Source organism: Rhinatrema bivittatum, chromosome 9 (assembly GCF_901001135.1).
Source record: "Rhinatrema bivittatum chromosome 9, aRhiBiv1.1, whole genome shotgun sequence".
Lineage (NCBI taxonomy): Eukaryota > Metazoa > Chordata > Amphibia > Gymnophiona > Rhinatrematidae > Rhinatrema > Rhinatrema bivittatum.
This window is the reverse complement of record NC_042623.1, coordinates 252,911,177-252,929,487: the sequence shown is the minus strand read 5'-3', so window position 1 is coordinate 252,929,487 and position 18,311 is coordinate 252,911,177. Positions and strand designations below refer to the sequence as shown.

Below are 18,311 nucleotides of genomic sequence, written 5' to 3'. Positions count from 1 at the left end.
TTTAAACAGATATTATTATTCTTATATTTACAATTAGTGGTTCTAAGAGACACTGACAGACTTCCAGTGTGGTTCCCTCAGCTGTTTCTTACTAATAACTGTGATTCTCCTACCTGGGGCTGTGAATGCAATCTCCACTGCATCTTCAGTCCTGATCAGCCACAGGAGCAGGCACTGGGCTTGAGTACCTTCCACAGGGTAGTGCACAGCATCACCCCTCAGCCACTGGGCTGTCCCTACAGTCCAACACATTAAGGGAAACCACAGTGGTGTACAATAAACTAATCTTGGACTTCTGAAACTGTCTTTGTTGCCACTGGGGTTGTTGATGCAGAATTAATGTGGCATTCATTACAAAGCATGTTTATTGATCTCCTCCTTACCCAGTCCATTTAAGGTGCCCACGCTTTCGATCATCCAGTGGCTGATAGTGTGATTCGCTAGCGAGTCGAACATGCTGCTCAGAGCACTCGCGCCGGCAGCTGTGCCAATCAGGTACTCCAGGATCAGGTTCCAGCCAATGAAAAACGCCACAAACTCGCCAACAGTGACATAACTGTACGTGTAGGCCGACCCAGTCGTTTTTGGCACTCGCACCCCAAACTCAGCATAGCAAACACCTGCGTGGACCAAAAACAGTCGTGAATTGGCACCGAGTCACTGGAACCTCACACAAGCTAAGGGTACAGTTCTTAGCAATCATATTAATTTGCCAGCTTTAGGGGAGGGTAAATTAAGGTGATCAGACAGCTCCATGCTATAAGGGGCAGCTTGAGCCGGTCCTGGTTTTACAGCAGTATCTATGGATTTATATTTCTGACTTTTGCCAAGAAAAGCATTATCACAAACCTATAGATGCAAGGAGATAAAAGCAGGACTGGCTCAGTCTATACCACAGGAAGTCAATATCTGAGACTGGAGAGGGAGAGGCCTGTAGTGGAGTCTCAGCCCAGGTAGCACTGTAAAGTCGCCACTGCAGGGAAACAGGTGGAAGGAAAGACAACAAATAAAAGGATGGGAACTCCAGAATTGAAAAACACAGATAGAATGAAAGTGCTGATGAAATACTTATCCCAAGGACCAGTGATGCATGTGATCAGTTGCATTTGCTAATTTTATCTTCTAAAAAAAATGATTCGTTGGCAATTTCACACTGCTTCTGCTTTTGGTTAATTCTGAAATTTCTTAATAAATACTAGATATTCCAATTAAAGCATTAGTTTCATGGGTAGATATATATATATTTGCAAGAATTTAGGTCAATAGATGATTGCAAAGCGGCAAGTGCATTACAAAGGGCAAGCATGAGAGCAAAATCTCAATCAGGGAACAGGTGGTTTAAAAGCTGAAATTAGTAAAGCAATGTGGTTTCGAGAAAATTACATTATGTAGCATTATTGCCACCTCACCTAGGCCAACCCGAAAAGGCTGATCTAAGCCTGCATGCAGGGAGCTGGAATTCTGATTTATTTAGGAAAAGTGAGACTACACTACAAACCAGGGGAATGCACTGCAAGTAATGGGGCCCACACCAGGATTGGATAAACCAGTTCAAGTAGATCTGGGTAAAGTGGCAATCCCAAGCACTGAGTACACTGCATACATTTTATTCCAGTGGAATTCGCTCCCAGCCCTCGAGGGCTGCCCATAGGTCATGTTTTCAGGATATCCCGAATGAAGGTGCATGAAATAGATTTGCACTTCTTACCTGCCTCTACCTCCTCCTCTGCCAGCTTCGATCTGAAGTCAACATGCATGAGCTAGTGGGTATAAGGTGATGGGGCTCTGCATGGTTTCGATTTCAGACTGAAGTCAGCAGAGAAGTCACTAAAAAGCACAACTGTCTTCCAACTGGCAGAGAGAGGGGAGAAGATCACACCCAAGCAAGAAAGCCAATTCGCATACTTGGGAACCCTCAGGATTTCACTTGAAGACCTTAGAAACTGGTATCAATTGCTGGGTTTTCAGGGGAAACACTAGAAAACTAAAAAGTCATGGGATAGGAGACGATGTCCTTTCGTGGATTACAAACTGGTTAAAAGACAGGAAACAGGATTTAATCCTACTCACGAGAGTAGGATTAAATGGTCAATTTTCTCAGCGGAACAGGGTAAACAGTGGAGTGCCTCAGGGATCTGTTCTTGGACCGGTGCTTTTCAATATATATATATAAATGATCTGGAAAGGAATACGACAAGTGAGGTTATCAAATTTGCGGATGATACAAAATTATTCAGAGTAGTTAAATCACAAGCAGATTGTGATACATTACAGGAGGACCTTGCAAGACTGGTAGATTGGGCATCCAAAAGGCAGATGAAATGATGGCAACCAAAATGATAAAGGGGATGGAACAGTTCCCCTATGAGGAAAGGCTGAAGAGGTTAGGGCTGTTCAGCTTGGAGAAGAGACGGCTGAGGGGGGATATGATAGAGGTCTTTAAGATCATGAGAGGTCTTGAACGAGTAGATGTGACTCGGTTATTTACACTTTCGAATAATAGAAGGACTAGGGGGCATTCCATGAAGTTAGCAAGTAGCACATTTAAGACTAATCCGAGAAAATTCTTTTCCACTCAACGCACAATAAAGCTCTGGAATTTGTTGCCAGAGGATGTAGTTAGTGCAGTTAGTGTAGCTGGGTTCAAAAAAGGTTTGGATAAGTTCTTGGAGGAGAAGTCCATTAACGGCTATTAATCAAGTTTACTTAGGGAATAGCCACTGCTATTAATTGCATCAGTAGCATGGGATCTTCTTAGTGTTTGGGTAATTGCCAGGTTCTTGTGGCCTGGTTTGGCCTCTGTTGGAAACAGGATGCTGGGCTTGATGGACCTTGGTCTGACCCAGCATGGCAATTTCTTATGTTCTTATTCCAGCCTCATACTCTGGCCTCTAAATTACCTGAACATTGCTACTAGTACTGCCACTAACTACAGAGTTAATTCTTATAGCAGTACTGAGGCAGAAAAAGAAAAGCGAGAAAGAAACTTGGCGGCAAGTAGAGTAATTCATTTATTTTAAGGCGCCTGGCAGGGTTTCCTGGAACCTATACACATGAGCATCTGTGGCACCTGCTCATTAAAGGTGGTGAACGTTAGGGCTGGTGATTCACTCCTCAACTCGTCCGGCATGACAGCTGCTGAAGCACGACTGCTATTAGTTTCCTTGCCGGACCAGGGCCAGGAACGTTTACTTCTGTTCCGTTAGCCGTTGCGAAGCTGTTGTGGCGTTCCTGAGACCTCCTCGGCCAGGCTGACAAGGCTTTTTCTGGGACTTCCTTTAGGGCTTCCATGCTGCATGCCAACTGGGAATGCACCCGAGTGCTTATCATGTTTTTTTTTAAATTTTATTTTAATTATGCTTTACCTCAAGAAGCACCCACCCCGCCTCATTAAGTTTTCACTTGGTTACGCTCTCAGAATGCAAGAAATGAGGAAAGTGCCGGGGGATTTAACATCATTCTGCCTTCTTTTATAGGCAGATTGCTAAAGGACTGCTCTGGTGGCTTGCCAGAGACCTTAACACGTTGTGTTCGGGCAGAAGGACTGTATCAGAGTTTGTTGCATGGGCGCGCCTCACGGTGCACTCATGCGGGCTTCAGGCTGCTGGTAATGGTTTAATATTGTCGGCGTTTGTTCTGTCAAGTCGCCTACGTGCACTGTGGTTCGTACCGCTACCTCTTGACTGTGTGAGTCCGTGTACCTCCCTCGCAAGGCTGCCTTGTCGGGGGGGTGTGCGACCCGTGTGTTTTATATCTGTCATTGTTTTTAAATTATGGCCGAGTTTTAGTTCTTTTTTTTTTCCCCCTTCCCTGTTATGTGTCACGTATGTCATGGGTCTCTTGTTATTCTATTTTGTGATGCTTCAATGTGCACTGCCTGGGGCCTTGGTACAGGCGGCACATAAGCGCTTTAAATAAATAAATAAGTGGAAGAAATAGATAAATGTGGTTGCTCAGGGCATCGCACACCGGGGACACCAACACTCCCCTTCTGGTGGAGCCACAGGGTCCCGATAGGGCCCCTGGGGGCTGATGAACACCCTATTGCCGCACACCCCCTTTCTTTTGTGGGCCAGACAGCGGCTATTGCAGCTGCCCCCCCCATCTCTCCCCCCTCAACCCATAGGGGCTGAAAACAGCTGTGGGCCGCAAGCTCCTTCCCCCCTGCAGGGGCCAAGGAACAGCTGCTGTCGAGGCTGCTGCTCGCCGTACCATCGTGGTCCCACCCGCAGGAGAGCAGCCCCGGCGTCAGCGACTTCTAAACGCTTTCTTCCACTGCGGCTTTCAGTTCAAAGATCATCTCTTTCGACTGCTCGGGGGACAAAGAAGCGCTGGCAGAAGGAGCTGTTTAGAAGTGCCAGGCTCCGATGCTGCTCTCTTGCCTTTGAGCAAACCAGATTGGAGGAGGGAGAAGGAAAGATAAGCTTAGGCTGGGGAGAAGAGGGGGGGGGGGGATCTACTGTGGCTGATGAGGTAGGTGGGAAAGATGAGTTACTAGGGCCTTGGGGAGGAGGGGGGAGAAGAGAAAAATAGAAGGGTGGAGGGGTGAGTGGAAAAGAGTAGATGGAAGTGGGGAAGAGGAGTTGCTGGGATGCAGAAGAAGAGAGATGGGGGTTGAAAGAAGTTGCTGGGAGGAAGAGAGAAAGGGGGGATGCTGGGTCTGAAAAGAAAGAGAGGGGGCTGAGAGAGAGGGCTCTGCTGGGGAAAGATAGGGGGCTGCTGAGATAGAGAGAAAGGGGGTGGGTGGGAAAGAGGAGTTGCTGGGGATGGGGAGCTGGAAAAAGTTGGGACTGCTGATGAGTGGTTTGGAAAAGAGAAGGCTGCTGAGGGAAGAGAGAAAAAGGGGCTGTTGGAGATGGAGGAAGAAACGGGAAGGGTAGCTTTGCAGGAGAGAGGACCAGCTGGGGGAGGGGGATAAAGAGAGGGGAGTGCTGGGGTTCGGGATGGAGAGGGGGCTACTGTACCAAAGCCGTCTCTGTTAGGTGTGTAATGAAAGTTCACCTAAGGAATCTAATACCCATTTCACCAGCCCTGGAAAGAGTTGTAGGGGAACAAGTGAGAAGAAACAGAAAATGGAAAGAAGACCCTGGAAAAGGAGTGAGGAGAAAATGAACAAGAGGAAAGCAGGAAAAAAGCAGGAAAAAGAGACCAGGACCAACGTGATTAGAAAAATAAAATAGCCAGGCAACAAAGGTAAATAGCATTTTATTTCCAGTTTTAGTGATTGGATAGGTCAGCTTTGGGGAATCTGCGTCTCTGATATCTTAGTATTTTGCACACTAAAGGAGGAAGTACATGTGGCAACCCTTCAGGAATCACCAGTATGTGGCCCTAGTTCTGAAACCTCTTTTTGATGTAGGATAAGGAGATAGGGGGTAAAGGGAGGGTAAGTCAATCTTGGCACAGATCTCCATAAAGGTTGCTGGCATGGCTAGCCCCTGCTAGTATTAAAAAAAAGCTTGCATCATAGCTAGGTGTGGCATTTTTGGTTAACAGTTAAAGGTGAAGGAGCTATTTTTCCTGAGCTGAGTTTCTTTCCTTATTCTGTGCACCAGGCCTTCAGGCTTGGAACCCTACACTGGGTAGGAAGGGGGCAGGTACCTTTCCGGTGTGAGTCCTAGTGATTGCTTAAGGGATTTTGGACTTATCTTTTGAGAATGTTTCCTCCGAGAGCCTTGGTACCTCTGGCTCAGAGAAATGTTGGGGAATCCCTGGCTAGGTTAGGTAGGAAAGATTCTGCTGCCCTTCATCTCACACAGAGTGGATGGATCAGGGGGTGATTTTGTGTAGGCCTTGTGTTGCTGCCTCTCTTCCTGCCCTGAAGTGGGGAAAACCAAGAGAGATGCTTTGCTCTCTGCTGCCTGGACCTTTTGTAAGAATGGACCTATGTGTCATCTGAAGAAGAAAACTGAGTAAGATCTTTTATTACACTTGGAGGCCTTCATCCGGAATCTTTATCCTGGGGAGTTTGTGCAGAGACTGAGGCCGTGTATTTTTGTCCATCAGTAGTTTTGGAAGGGGAGTTTTTATCCGCTCAACCAGGATAACTCTGTCCACCCAGGAAGCTTTGCTTTTTTCAAGCCCTGGTGGATGAGAGTTTTCCTTAGCCCAACTACTGCACGGATAGCAAATTAGAGAACTGTTATTTCAAGCTATTTATGACAAGATCTAATATGTAAAGTGCCAGTAATGCCGTTTAAGAAGTTCTACAGTAAAGATTTAATTTGGACCCTCATCTTGAGCCTCCAGAGTATTTTGTTGGCACTCACATCCTTTACTAGTGAAAGTGAACCGATCCCTCCCTAGAACAATGTTTCTGACTGTTGGGCCTTGGAGGTTTATTCCTCCCCCTGTCCTGAATGGAAAGAACCATACCTCAGGGCCTGGTGAGACTGTGAGGGTAAAGAGGCAGTTTGCTTTGCTTTGACTAAGGTGACACCAGAATTTACCTCTTTTTCATAGGGTGAGTTATAAGGGGAAATCTACGGCACTGCGCTCATTGGTGCAGGAGTTAGATGCAGTTAGATGTTTACAGAACTCAACGTGTGGGATTTATATTGGCTGGGGGTTCTGGCCCCTTCTGTACAGACCCCGACTTCGCTGGTATTGTCTGATCTTCCAGGGGGTAGGAGTCGGGGCGTGATGGCACCAACAGTGCTTAGGGGTGGTAAAAGCCTAAACTTATCACTGGGGGATCAAGATGAGGTAGGGGCCGTGCTGGGTTGGGGAAGGGAGGAGAGATCCCTGAAGAGGCTGCAGGTGTTGGTGGTGCAAGTGAAGCCAATGCTTTTCCCAGGGAAGGGAGGCTGCCAGTTTTAGTTTATGCACAGGGCACCAGTTATAGCCTAAAGTCGGCCCTGCTCATACAACGGGTAAGGGCAAGAATCGTAAAGCAAAATGGAGTGGTTTTGACTTAGCCTGCTGTATGAGGTACCCCCTGCACAAAATGTTTAACATAGAGTGTAAAAAAAAAAAAGAAGAAGCTTTCTAAGGTTAAGAAAACAGGAACTTCCTCCCTATTCTGCAGAAAACTGAATAATCCTTATTAACTAGTCATTGCTGCAAGAACGTTTTCTTAAAGAGGTCAGTGTGTGAGTCCTCTTAGAGATGCAGAGGACAAGGACGAATACATGTCTGGGATTTGAAAGCAGTACTTTTGGACTAACTCAATACATCTGAGACTAGTTTTCCAGAGCTGTGCTCCCTTCATCAGGTCTCTGGATGGACCTAACCTGATGGGAAAATATAGCAGAAAACATAGTAAATGATAGCAGATGAAGACCAAGAGGCCCATCTACTCTTCCCAGCAGAGATTTTATGTACATTTATCCAAAGAAGATCAAACTCCCACATGGAAACCAACCCCTGCTCTGTGCAGGTTTCCTCATGTCATCCAGGAAGTACAATGAAGGAGAGAGAGAGAGAGAGAGAGAGAGAGAGAGAGAGAGAGCACAGCTCTCGGGTCCCAAATGTATTGAGTTAGTCCATTAAACTGAGATTTGAAAAGACAGAGGCAGCTGATTGATATTTATCTCCATCAATAGCTTACATGACATTGAGGTTTCTAGACACTTCTTGAAAGATTTTTCTGCTTCTAATAGCCTCGTTTTTTAATATTAATTAGTATTGTTTTTATTTTACTTTTGCATTTATATGGTACTACACTAGGGAATTTATATAACAAATTACATACAGGGACAAGTCCCTGGCCCAGAGAGCTTGCAACCTAAGGGGGTACCTATGGCAAAAAGTATAAATTTTGCTGGTTTGCCTGTCATCCTTGTTGTTTATTGGTCCAAAGGGGGGTACAAAATCTTAGATGTCTTTTTTTTGCTCTAATTTGGTTACCCAATGATAAAAGGAGATGTTTGTTATTTTGCTAATTAACCCCCCAGTGACTCATGATATCTCTTGACACCTCTTTCCTCACCCCAGTGATGTCATGGATTATTGACCACTCTGCCAAACTACTGCCAACCTTCTGATTTTCTGGCAGGTACATGACCACCGAGCTATGTCCCTTCTGCAGCAAGGAGGAATCTCCCTAAGGATCTTAGTGCAGTTCCGCTATGCAGGGACTCTGCCACTGAGTGAATGGTGCTGCTCATCCTACAGGACCAGCAGGAGAACTCGGTACGCAAACTGATTCTGCTCATTTAGAAGTGAAATAAGTAACTAGATGGATTCATTCTTTTCCTGCCCATCTCCTCTTAGGATCAAGCACTCACCCGACAGAATGGAAGCGACGGCCGCGATGATGAACGAAACGATGACGCCCGGCCCTGCCATCTCCTTGGCGACCAGGCCAGATACGACATACATTCCAGTGCCCACACAACTCCCGACACCGAGCGAAACCAGATCCACTGTGGTAAGGACCCGGGCCAGTTTAGTTCCATGAGAGCTGGTCATTCCTGTCCCCTCCAGCATTGACTCGACCGGTTTGGTGCGCAAAATCCTGGAGTGGAAGGCGTGCCATGTGGCGCCCCACTGGATCCGTCTGGGGTCCATGTAGGAAAAGAAGCCACTCATTGCGGGGGGGGGGGGGGGGGGGGGGTTGACCAAAGGCAAATATTTTTCGGAAATCTTCAGTGAGCTCAACGCAGTCCTCGGGTGGAGCCTGTTGATATCAGCTTCAGCTGGAAAGGCTTCCGGTTCTTTCACACAAGAGCCATGTCAGCCGTAAGCCGCATCCTTGCACACCGGGATAGGATGCAGAATTTAAGATGATCTTTGGGAGTCTGTAAAAAAGAAATCAAAATGATGTCGTAAGTGGCCCAGAAATATATAAAAGTCATCAATTATAAACAAACGCAAGTGATACACTAAACATCAGGGATTTTCCACGTGGTTTATTAGTTACAAAAAGGATTTTTTATTCTACATGAGTGGAAACGTGCAGGATACAAAATAGAAGGTAATACTGGTTTGCTTGAACAATTTGGGCCATATGTGCCTTGCAAAGCCTTCTACTAATAGCCAGAGCAGAAAACAATGTAGACATGAAAGAAGAACAGGAATCAGAGGCAATCAGAGCAGGAAAAAAAAAATGTAAACCAGAATGATGTAGTCAAAGAAGAGACATGTACATGGGAATAAAAGAAAGGCAAGAAAGAGCTGGTGAGCCAAGCTAGGAGAAAGGAAGTGATCTGGTACAATGTAAGAGTGGAAAAATTGGAATTCCAATCCGGAAAAATATTGTAAACGGGGAGAAGGGGCTGGTCCTAGCCTTCCCTGCTCTCTCTCATTTGACATCTGCTGGTGCCATGGGCTGGCAGGATAGATGGGAAAATTAACTTAATTGGATTCTTAATATGGTGAAGGCAATCACATTTATAATGTAATGCAATATGTCCACATGGAAACTGAATGTGAGTCGCACGGTGAAGCACAGAAGGTGGAAGGGGTCATATTCAGGCTCCCTTCCATTATTATTTAAGAAATGTGTAGAAAACTGACATTTTATATACAATAACAATCTACCAGTTTATCCAAACACTTCCTGGGGGTGCTATGAAACTGAATGGAATTCCCCAAGGGGCTACCACTGCACCAGATCCGTGGAGTTGCTGTAGAACAAGAAAATGTCTCCTACGGACAATGTCACCGAAATGCTGTTTGTTCGCATGCGAACCAATGCTAAAGACTGTTCTAATCCTAATTCTACTTTAAATTCAGTTTTAGTCACATGTGGTTAAATAAAAAGAAAAAGGTTCACAGAGAAGACAGTTCTATTTCTTTCTTTGTTCTACGTTTCATTGCCCGTTCAGAAAGGACTCAGGGTGGTATTCTACAGCAGTGGTCCCCAATCCTGTCCTGAGGGCCCACCAGCCAGTCGGGTTTTCAGGATCTCCACAATGAATATGCATGAGAGAAGATTTGCATGCACTGCCTCCATAACATGCACATTTTCTCTCATGCATATTCACTGTGGATATCCTGAAAATCCGACTGGCTGGGGGGGCCCCCAGGACAGGGTTGGGGACCACTGTTCTATAGGGTCTCTCATATTTTTTTGTATCATCCTAGGTAGTGAGACCTTTTGTTTCGGCCTGGCACTTTCGCCCTGCTCCTTTGGGCTTCCAAATTGTAACCAGCCTCTGTTGAGCTATATCCGGAGCTTTCATTTCAATTTAATTCCTATTTTTATGACCTGGTCATTGCAGCGATAGCCCCTTTGTGGACTGTGACTCCCTCTGGAATCCGGTGTGTTTGCACCCTGAGTCTGGCCAACGAGTGCCACCAGTGCACGATGGCTGGGACTCCCCCCCCCCCCCCCCCCCCCCCGCCCCCAAACCAAGGGCTGTGGGCACTGACTCTGCAGCATTCCCCAGCCCAGGGCAGCCCTGTGAACAAAAGACCTGAACACAAGTCCTGCGCCTGTCGGGGCATGGCTCTTGCCACTAAGTCACTAGACCATCTCTATCTGTCTCATTAGCTATCTCTTTCTTTCTATATTGATGGCCTATTTATCATTTATCTACCTCTACTGTAGCTCACTGCTAAGTAAGCTATCAATAACAACTGGCAGTAAGCTATTATTTTTCAAATATTTTGTTCAAAGAATGGAGGGAAAAACCAAAATAACTCTTTAGAAAATAGCACCCCAACTGCACATTTTGCAGGTTTGATTCACCCAAAATATGAGAAACAGCTGGCATAAGAAGCATCAGATAAGAACATAAGAGCATAAGAAATTGCCGTGCTGGGACAGACCAAGGGTCCATCAAGCCCAGCATCCTGTTTCCAACAGTGGCCAATCCAGGCCATAAGAACCTGGCAAGTACCCAAAAACTAAGTCTATTCCATGTAACCATTGCTAATGGCAGTGGCTATTCCCTAAGTAAAATTGATTAATAGCCATTAATGGACTTCTCCAAGAACTTATCCAAACCTTTTTTGAACCCAGCTACACTAACTGCACTAACCACATCCTCTGGCAACAAATTCCAGAGCTTTATTGTGCATTGAGTGAAAAAGAATTTTCTCCGATTAATTTTACATGTGCTACTTGCTAACTTCATGGAATGCCCCCTAGTCCTTCTATTATTTGAAAGTGTAAATAACTGAGTCACATCTACTCGTTCAAGACCTCTCATGATTTTAAACACCTCTATCATATCCCCCTTCCGCCGTCTCTTCGCCAAGCTGAACAGCCCTAAGCTGTTCAGCCTTTCCTCATAGGGGAGCTGTTCCATCCCCTTTATCATTTTGGTTGTCCTTCTCTGTACCTTCTCCATCGCAACTATATCTTTTTTGAGATGCGGCGACCAGAATTGTACACAGTACTCAAGGTGCAGTCTCACCATGGAGCGATACAGAGGCATTATGACATTTTCCGTTCTATTTACCATTCCCTTCCTAATAATTCCTAACATTGTTTGCTTTTTTGACTGCTGCAGCACACTGAGCCGACGATTTTAAAGTATTATCCACTATGATGCCTAGATCTTTTTCCTGGGTGGTAGTTCCTAATATGGAACCTAACATCGTGTAACTACAGCAAGGGTTATTTTTCCCTAGATGCAACACCTTGCACTTGTCCACATTAAATTTCATCTGCCATTTGAATGCCCAATCTTCCAGTCTTGCAAGGTCCTCCTGTAATGTATCACAGTCTGCATGTGATTTTACTACTCTGAATAATTTAGTAGGGAAAAGTTTGTAAAAAAAAAAAAAGATAATTACTTATCACAGCTTGAAAAACAATAATAATTTGGTGCACGCCATCATACACTCTTCATTTTCACCCTCCGTTCTGCACACAACCATTTATTCCTCCAGATACATCTGCATCTTTCACTCGCCTCCAGCAACTCGGTATCCTTCCCCCACTCAGTCCCAGATTTTGCTGATGGCAAGAGTGTGATTGCGCATATGCAAAGAAAGATCATGAGGCTCATCTATATTATAATGAACTTCAGAAATGTTTTATGCAAATCAGAGTGGGAGCTGGGGTTTTATTTGGATTGTCTCTGAGCCACAGGTTTTGTTTTTTAACATGGAACTGTGATTCTTTTTTTTTTTGCATCAAACTCTTTGTGGCCATTCATTTTTCAAAGTCCCGAAGCTGAGTGAGCTGAGCCTTGGGTATATTGCTAGATAACTGGACATAGCTACTATTCCCATCTGACTACAGTAATGTTAACTATGCAACAATTCATTTATCATGCATATAGTAAGGAAAGTATTAATATCAATATCCATTTGGACTATTTCAAATTAAAACCCTCCATGTTGTGGTCTATTTCTAATTTTTACTAAATAAATTTAAAAGAACTGTCACCAAAACAGAAATGTATACATGTGTGTCGGGGGGGGGGGGGGGGGGAGATAGGGAAGGGGAGAGGACAGGGGGTTGATTCTATATTTGAATGGCTACCTAAGGCATGGTGGTGCAGTATATGGGGAACTCTTGCACAGTATGTAAAAAGCAGGCTTCCCTTGGGTAAAGTACAAACCTGCAAGACAAACAGCTTTGATGTGTTTGGAAATTAAAAAAAAAAACAAAAACGAACAAGGTTTAAGACAATGATCACGTGGTCCTTTGATTCACCATCTGCCCTAAGCTCCCCTGTCATTCAGCATATCCTCTGACGTCAGGTCCTATTCATTAGTGATGTTCTAGAAGACAATGGATTTGTGTTCTCTATTATCAGAGCTTGTTTAGGTCAACAGTGAAGCAAAGGAACTGGAAAAATGCTCTGAACAACTCCCCCGAGGTTGCTTGCACACAGCTGTAAATATTAAATTGTAGAAGGAGACTTTCCTGATGACCAGAAGAATAGTTTCAAGGGTGCATATTTTTAAGTGAATTTAGTGTTCCTGAAAGATGCCAGATTAACACTTCTGGAAATAAAAGTCCTCCATTTATCCACGGAACAGGTAGAGCAAGGGTAGCACCAGTGTCCCAGCAACTCGGCTGTGGAGAGACCGCAGAGTTACCCTCAAACTCTTGGTCTCCATACCTGGGAAATCTTTGGCATTTAATTATAATTTTACAAAGATTCATATATAGAGGACTGGGTAATGAATACTACCTTTTACATGTCCAAGGGCTGGGGCAAGAATTGTTTAGATTTCTTATACCTTGTAATGCCTCCCAGCTCCCAGAACAAAGTGTAGTGATTAAGGCACTTTTGAAAGCTTGGCGATGGGTCTACCCACAAATGAAATCGAATTATAGGGTTTCTCGTTTTCTCCCTATTGCAGGAAATCTGAATTTCCAACCCGGAATTCGGTCGGCTGTTTTTACAAGATGGGCCTCATTGGGTCTCCAAACTGTGTGGCATCTTTTTGAGGATGAGGTCCAGATTTTTTTGGAGTTGCAAGATACTTTTAATCTGGAACACAAGCATTTCTTTGCTTATTTGCAAGTGAGGCATTACGCCTGCTCCCTAAATAAGCAAAAGCTTGAGCATGAGAAATAGACAATTTCTTTTATAGATCTTCTCAATCAGGAAGATTCCTCTTGCCACACCATTTCAGGGTTTTATAAGTTTTTGAAAACCCCCCACTCATAAGTCAATGGAATATCTATCCCAAAGGAATCACTGCCAGGATGAATTGATCATTGATCTTACAGGGCAGAATTATGTCAATTGTTTTAAATGACTTAAACAACTCACTGGCAACATGGATTGGAGAGAAATCCAACACAAACTTTTACTATGGTTTAATATTCCACAGTAGCAAGTTAAGATATGCACTTGACCACGTCAGACCTGTGTACAAAGTGCAGAGGAGCTACAGAAACTCTTGGACACCAATTTTGGACATGTCCGATGATACAAGGTTCTTTGTGAAAAGTTTTGAACTTAGTTTTCTCAATTACTGGTACCTTTAAATGCAGAAGTAATATTATTTGATAACTTACAAGGGGTGCCTTTTCACAGTGGATTTGTGCATCTACGATATAGAAAGTAAAAAAAGCAATTTTGCCGAAATGACTTGTGCCTGAGTCACCTACAATTTCACAGCTAAGAAATGCCATTTTTCATTATTGTGTTATGGAAACGTATGTGGTTAAATATGATTTGTCAAAAACCAAGTTTACCTTTCTGCGGATTTGGAATATGTATGTGCAATCGTTGCCACATTAAAGTCCGCAGTATGACTGTAAGTGACCTACAGTGGAGTAAAGGGATTGCATTGTATAGTCAGTACAGCCTGAGTTACATTGAAGGATGGTAACAGGCTAACAGCTTGGGAAATATGGATGAGGAAGTGTATGGGAGGGGGGAAGGGATACTTTAAACGTTGTTGGACTTTACTTATACTTTGTTATGTTCTTTCTCGGCAGTGGATAAGAACTCACCATTGCCGAGATTGTGTGCTTAATGTGACAAAAATGAAATAAAGAAGATGTAAACATAAAAAAGGATTCATTACTCACATCATCTGAAATTCTAAGTGAGTTCCAAAGAACATATAAAACACAGAATATATGACTAAACATTAACAAACCAAACAGCTGAAGAAAACCCACCTCTGACACCCGTTACTGATTATTCAGGTGGGCCTAGGAAACAGTAAATGCCTCAGCTTCTGCTTAATGGCACCAACAGCACCAATTATTGATAAACTGGCTAGAACGCCAGTCACGAATGACAGGATTTCAGGCAGGACAGCAGCCTCTCTCTCCTCTCTCTCTCTCTCCCACCAGCATCTGTCTTCTCTCTCCCTTCACTGCCTCCTCCTCCCTTCTCTTTCTTCCCCTCTATAGCCTTTCTTCCTCCTCATTATCCGTTTTCCCTCCCCCCAGCAGCCTCTCTTTTTTCCTCTCTCTCTCTTTTCCACCAGCCTCTCTCCCCTCTCATTCTTCCTTCTAGCCTCTCTCTCCCATCTCTTGCCTATCCTCCCTTTCCCACCTTTTCTCTCCATCTTACACCAGCCTTTCTCCTCTCTCTTCTCCACCAGTCTCTCTTCCTCTCTGGCCTCTCTTCTTTCTCTATTTGCCCCACCAGCCTCTCTCCTCTCTCTCTTTCCCGTCTCTCTACTTCCCGAGCCTCTCTTCTTTCTCTTCCCTTGAGCTTTTCTCCCCCCCTCAATTTTCTCTCCCACACCAGCCTCTCTCCTTTAGTCTTTCTCCCTTCTCAATCTCTCTCCCACTAGCCCATCCCCCTTTCTCTCATTCCCCAACCTCTCTCCCTTCTCTCTTTCCCTCCACCACTTGCTCTCCTTTCTGTCTCCTTACATAAACCTCTCTTTGCTCAGCCTCTCTCTCTCTCTCCCAGCTTCACTCCATCCTCTCTATGTGGTGTATGAAACTTCATAAAGATCTCAGTTCATTAAGGACACCATAAAAATGTCCTAAAATACAAGGGAAATATCATTTCTGCTGCAAAAGTAATTTTTTTGCTGATAACAGTCACTAATTAGCGGTGGCTACAGCTTTATTTTAACAGTTGGGCATTCTGATTTTACAATAAAGACAAACATTAGCTTCTTAAATATTTTTTCTTATTGTTACATTTACTTCTTACATTTGTTCTTTTATTCTGCATAGCAGTACCGGGCATTCCCCACTCAGAGACAATAACTGTTCTCTGACTCAGTCACTTTTCTGAGCAAATTATGAAATAATAGCAAAAGTGATTTTTAAACTGACAATGTATTTATCTCTTTTGTAGTTTGCTCTGTCTGTTTTTGCAAAATAATCAGCTCACATGGACATTTCTCTCCTCATCTTTCAGTCTGAAGCGGGCACCTTGTATGATCCTATGCCCAGTGCTATAGACAGAATCTGTAAGGTGAATTTTAAAAGCCAGGCACATGCCAAATTGGGAGATGGGCACACATGTAACACATGTGCGTGTCCATCCAATATTATTGTTACAAAATTCTGTCACTTGCACATCCCACAACTGACTTACGCCGCTGTGCATGCACAAGCTTAAAGTTAGAAGCACACATCCACGCACCAGGGCTATTTTATAATAGGCGCATAGGATATAAAATTGCTGCGTATCTGGCTCTGCGCCCATATACACATGTATATGTGCACCCATGCACCTGTTTAAAAGTTACTGTCTACCTGTGTTCCTAATGTACTCTCACCAGCAACTAGGGCTGAGGGGAAACAGCAACTTCAGTGTCTGAAACCTAGCGATTTGCAGCTAAATGCCTGCTGGCAACATGAAAAGCGAAGGGGGAGTTTAAAATCTGTGATAGGTAAAAAAAAAATAAAAAATCACAATATTAAAATGGACAGAGTGAAAACTACACTCAGCTCAGTGAGGATTCTGTGCCTACAGAGAGTTTAAGTCATCCAATGACTCAGCATCTGACACAGCGGAACATCTGTCTCCAAAGATGAAGTCTCAAGATGGTTAGGAGGGAAAAATGGCAACGAACACACTCCCGGACAACTCTTGCTCCTGGCAAACAGCCCCCACGCACACTGCTGCCCAATGGAAGAATCCAGCCTGGAAGGTTAGCTTTCTCCTAGTGTTTGCCACCTTAGGGACACTGACTCAGCTGTTAGAACTCAGGGAAGAGCTACCTTTGGACTGTTTGGTTTTTGTGAGAATTATTTTTGTGAACCGGACTTCAAGTGTTTTTAGTTGCAGTAAATGTTTGTTAAATACCCCGCCAGAGTGTCCAGCATTTTCATTAAGAGTCAGAGGTGTGTAGAGACAATGAGGTCTCCACCAAGCGGCCCTAGTCCCCAGCCTTTAATTTTAGTCCATCTGAATTTGCAGACTATGCCGTTCAACTCTGCTCCTCCCCCAGAGGCCTTGCAGGAATAGGCACTCTCAGGCCGATACAGTACAGTGTTCTCTGGTGGAGCTGTTAGCCCGCGTTTGGCCGCGCGTTTTCCACGCGCTATTTGTACCCCTTATACAGTAAGGGGTAATAGCGCGTGCAAAACGCGCGGCCATCCACCCCGAAACTAATAGCGCCCGCAACATGCAAATGCATGTTGCGGGCGCTATTAGTTATTCCCGCGTGATACAGAAAGTGAAATGTGCAGCCAAGCCGCACATTTTACTCTCAGAAATTAACGCCTGCCCAAAGGCTGGCGTTAATTTCGGCCGGCACTGGGAAAGTGTACAGAAAAGCAGTAAAAACTGCTTTTCTGCACATCCTCCGACTTAATATCATAAGAAATTGCCGTGCTGGGTCAGACCAAGGGTCCATCAAGCCCAGCATCCTGTTTCCAACAGAGGCCAAACCAGGCCACAAGAACCTGGCAATTACCCAAACACTAAGAAGATCCCATGCTACTGATGCAATTAATAGCAGTGGCTATTCCCTAAGTAAACTTGATTAATAGCAGGTAATGGACTTCTCCTCCAAGAACTTATCCAAACCTTTTTTGAACCCAGCGACACTAACTGCACTAAGCACATCCTCTGGCAACAAATTCCAGAGCTTTATTGTGCATTGAGTGAAAAAGAATTTTCTACGATATTAAGTGATATTAAGTCGGAGGCCCCAAAAGTAAAAGAAAAGTAAAAATTAAAAAAAAATAAAAATAAAAATCTCCCCGCGGGTCAGAAGACGGATGCTCAATTTTGCTGGCATCCTTTTTCCAAATCTGTGGCTGTCAGCGGGTTCGAGAACCGACGCTGGAAAAATTGAGCATCGGCTATCAAACCCGCTGACAGCCGCCACTCCTGTCAAAAAGGAGGCGCTAGGGACGCGCTAGTGTCCCCATTTATTTATTTATTTATTTGATTAACAGTTTTTATATACCGATGATCGTTGGGAGCATCTCATCGGTTGACAAGAAACAAAAATGCAGCAACAAGCTTTACATCAAACATGGAACTGTTGAGAAAGGGGGGGGGGGGGTGGAAACTTGGAGGAGAGGGGAAAAAGAGATAGGGAGTTACAGGGGCATAAGTTAAACATTGAATATTAAGAAGAGCATATAGGTAAGAATCAAATATTCACAGTGAGGAATTAAAGCCGATGTACATTACCCTGGCGCCTCCTTTTACCGTGGGCCCTCATTTGCATGTTGTTCCCTCCTGAATGGCGCGCACAGGAGAGTGACCTGTGCGCGTGTCGGGAGAGCGGGCGCTCGCCGGCTCTCCCGCGACTTTTACTGGAATCGGCCTGTCTGTTAGGCATGGGGGGGGGGGGGGGGGGGTAGACATGTGACTAGGAGGAGTCAGTGTAGATTTGATTTCAAGAAGGAAGGATGTGTTTCCTTGTGCTCTCCAGAGTTAGGCCCTCAGCTTAGCAAAAGAAGGGAGAGGCACTGACCTGCCAGTTCTTGGTGATAGGCCGGAGGGAAAGAGAGGGAAACAGAGTGATTTTGGGAATTTTTCCTAGCCTGAAAGTGAGGATTTTGGCAGGTT

At 44.5% G+C, this 18,311-nt stretch overlaps 1 protein-coding gene across 1 annotated transcript in view; it reads right to left on the bottom strand.

Annotated features, from left to right (window-relative positions):
* Window positions 1–18,311, bottom strand: part of SLC7A14 (solute carrier family 7 member 14) — an 80,404-nt gene that overhangs the window by 47,888 nt on the left and 14,205 nt on the right. Inside the window, exons 2-3 of the mRNA XM_029616469.1 lie at window positions 8,229–8,741; window positions 384–620 (exon numbers count right to left, since the gene is read on the bottom strand). Coding sequence (XP_029472329.1) covers window positions 384–620; window positions 8,229–8,532 — 541 coding nt within the window. The 5' untranslated portion in view covers window positions 8,533–8,741. The remainder of the gene's footprint in view (window positions 1–383; window positions 621–8,228; window positions 8,742–18,311) is intronic.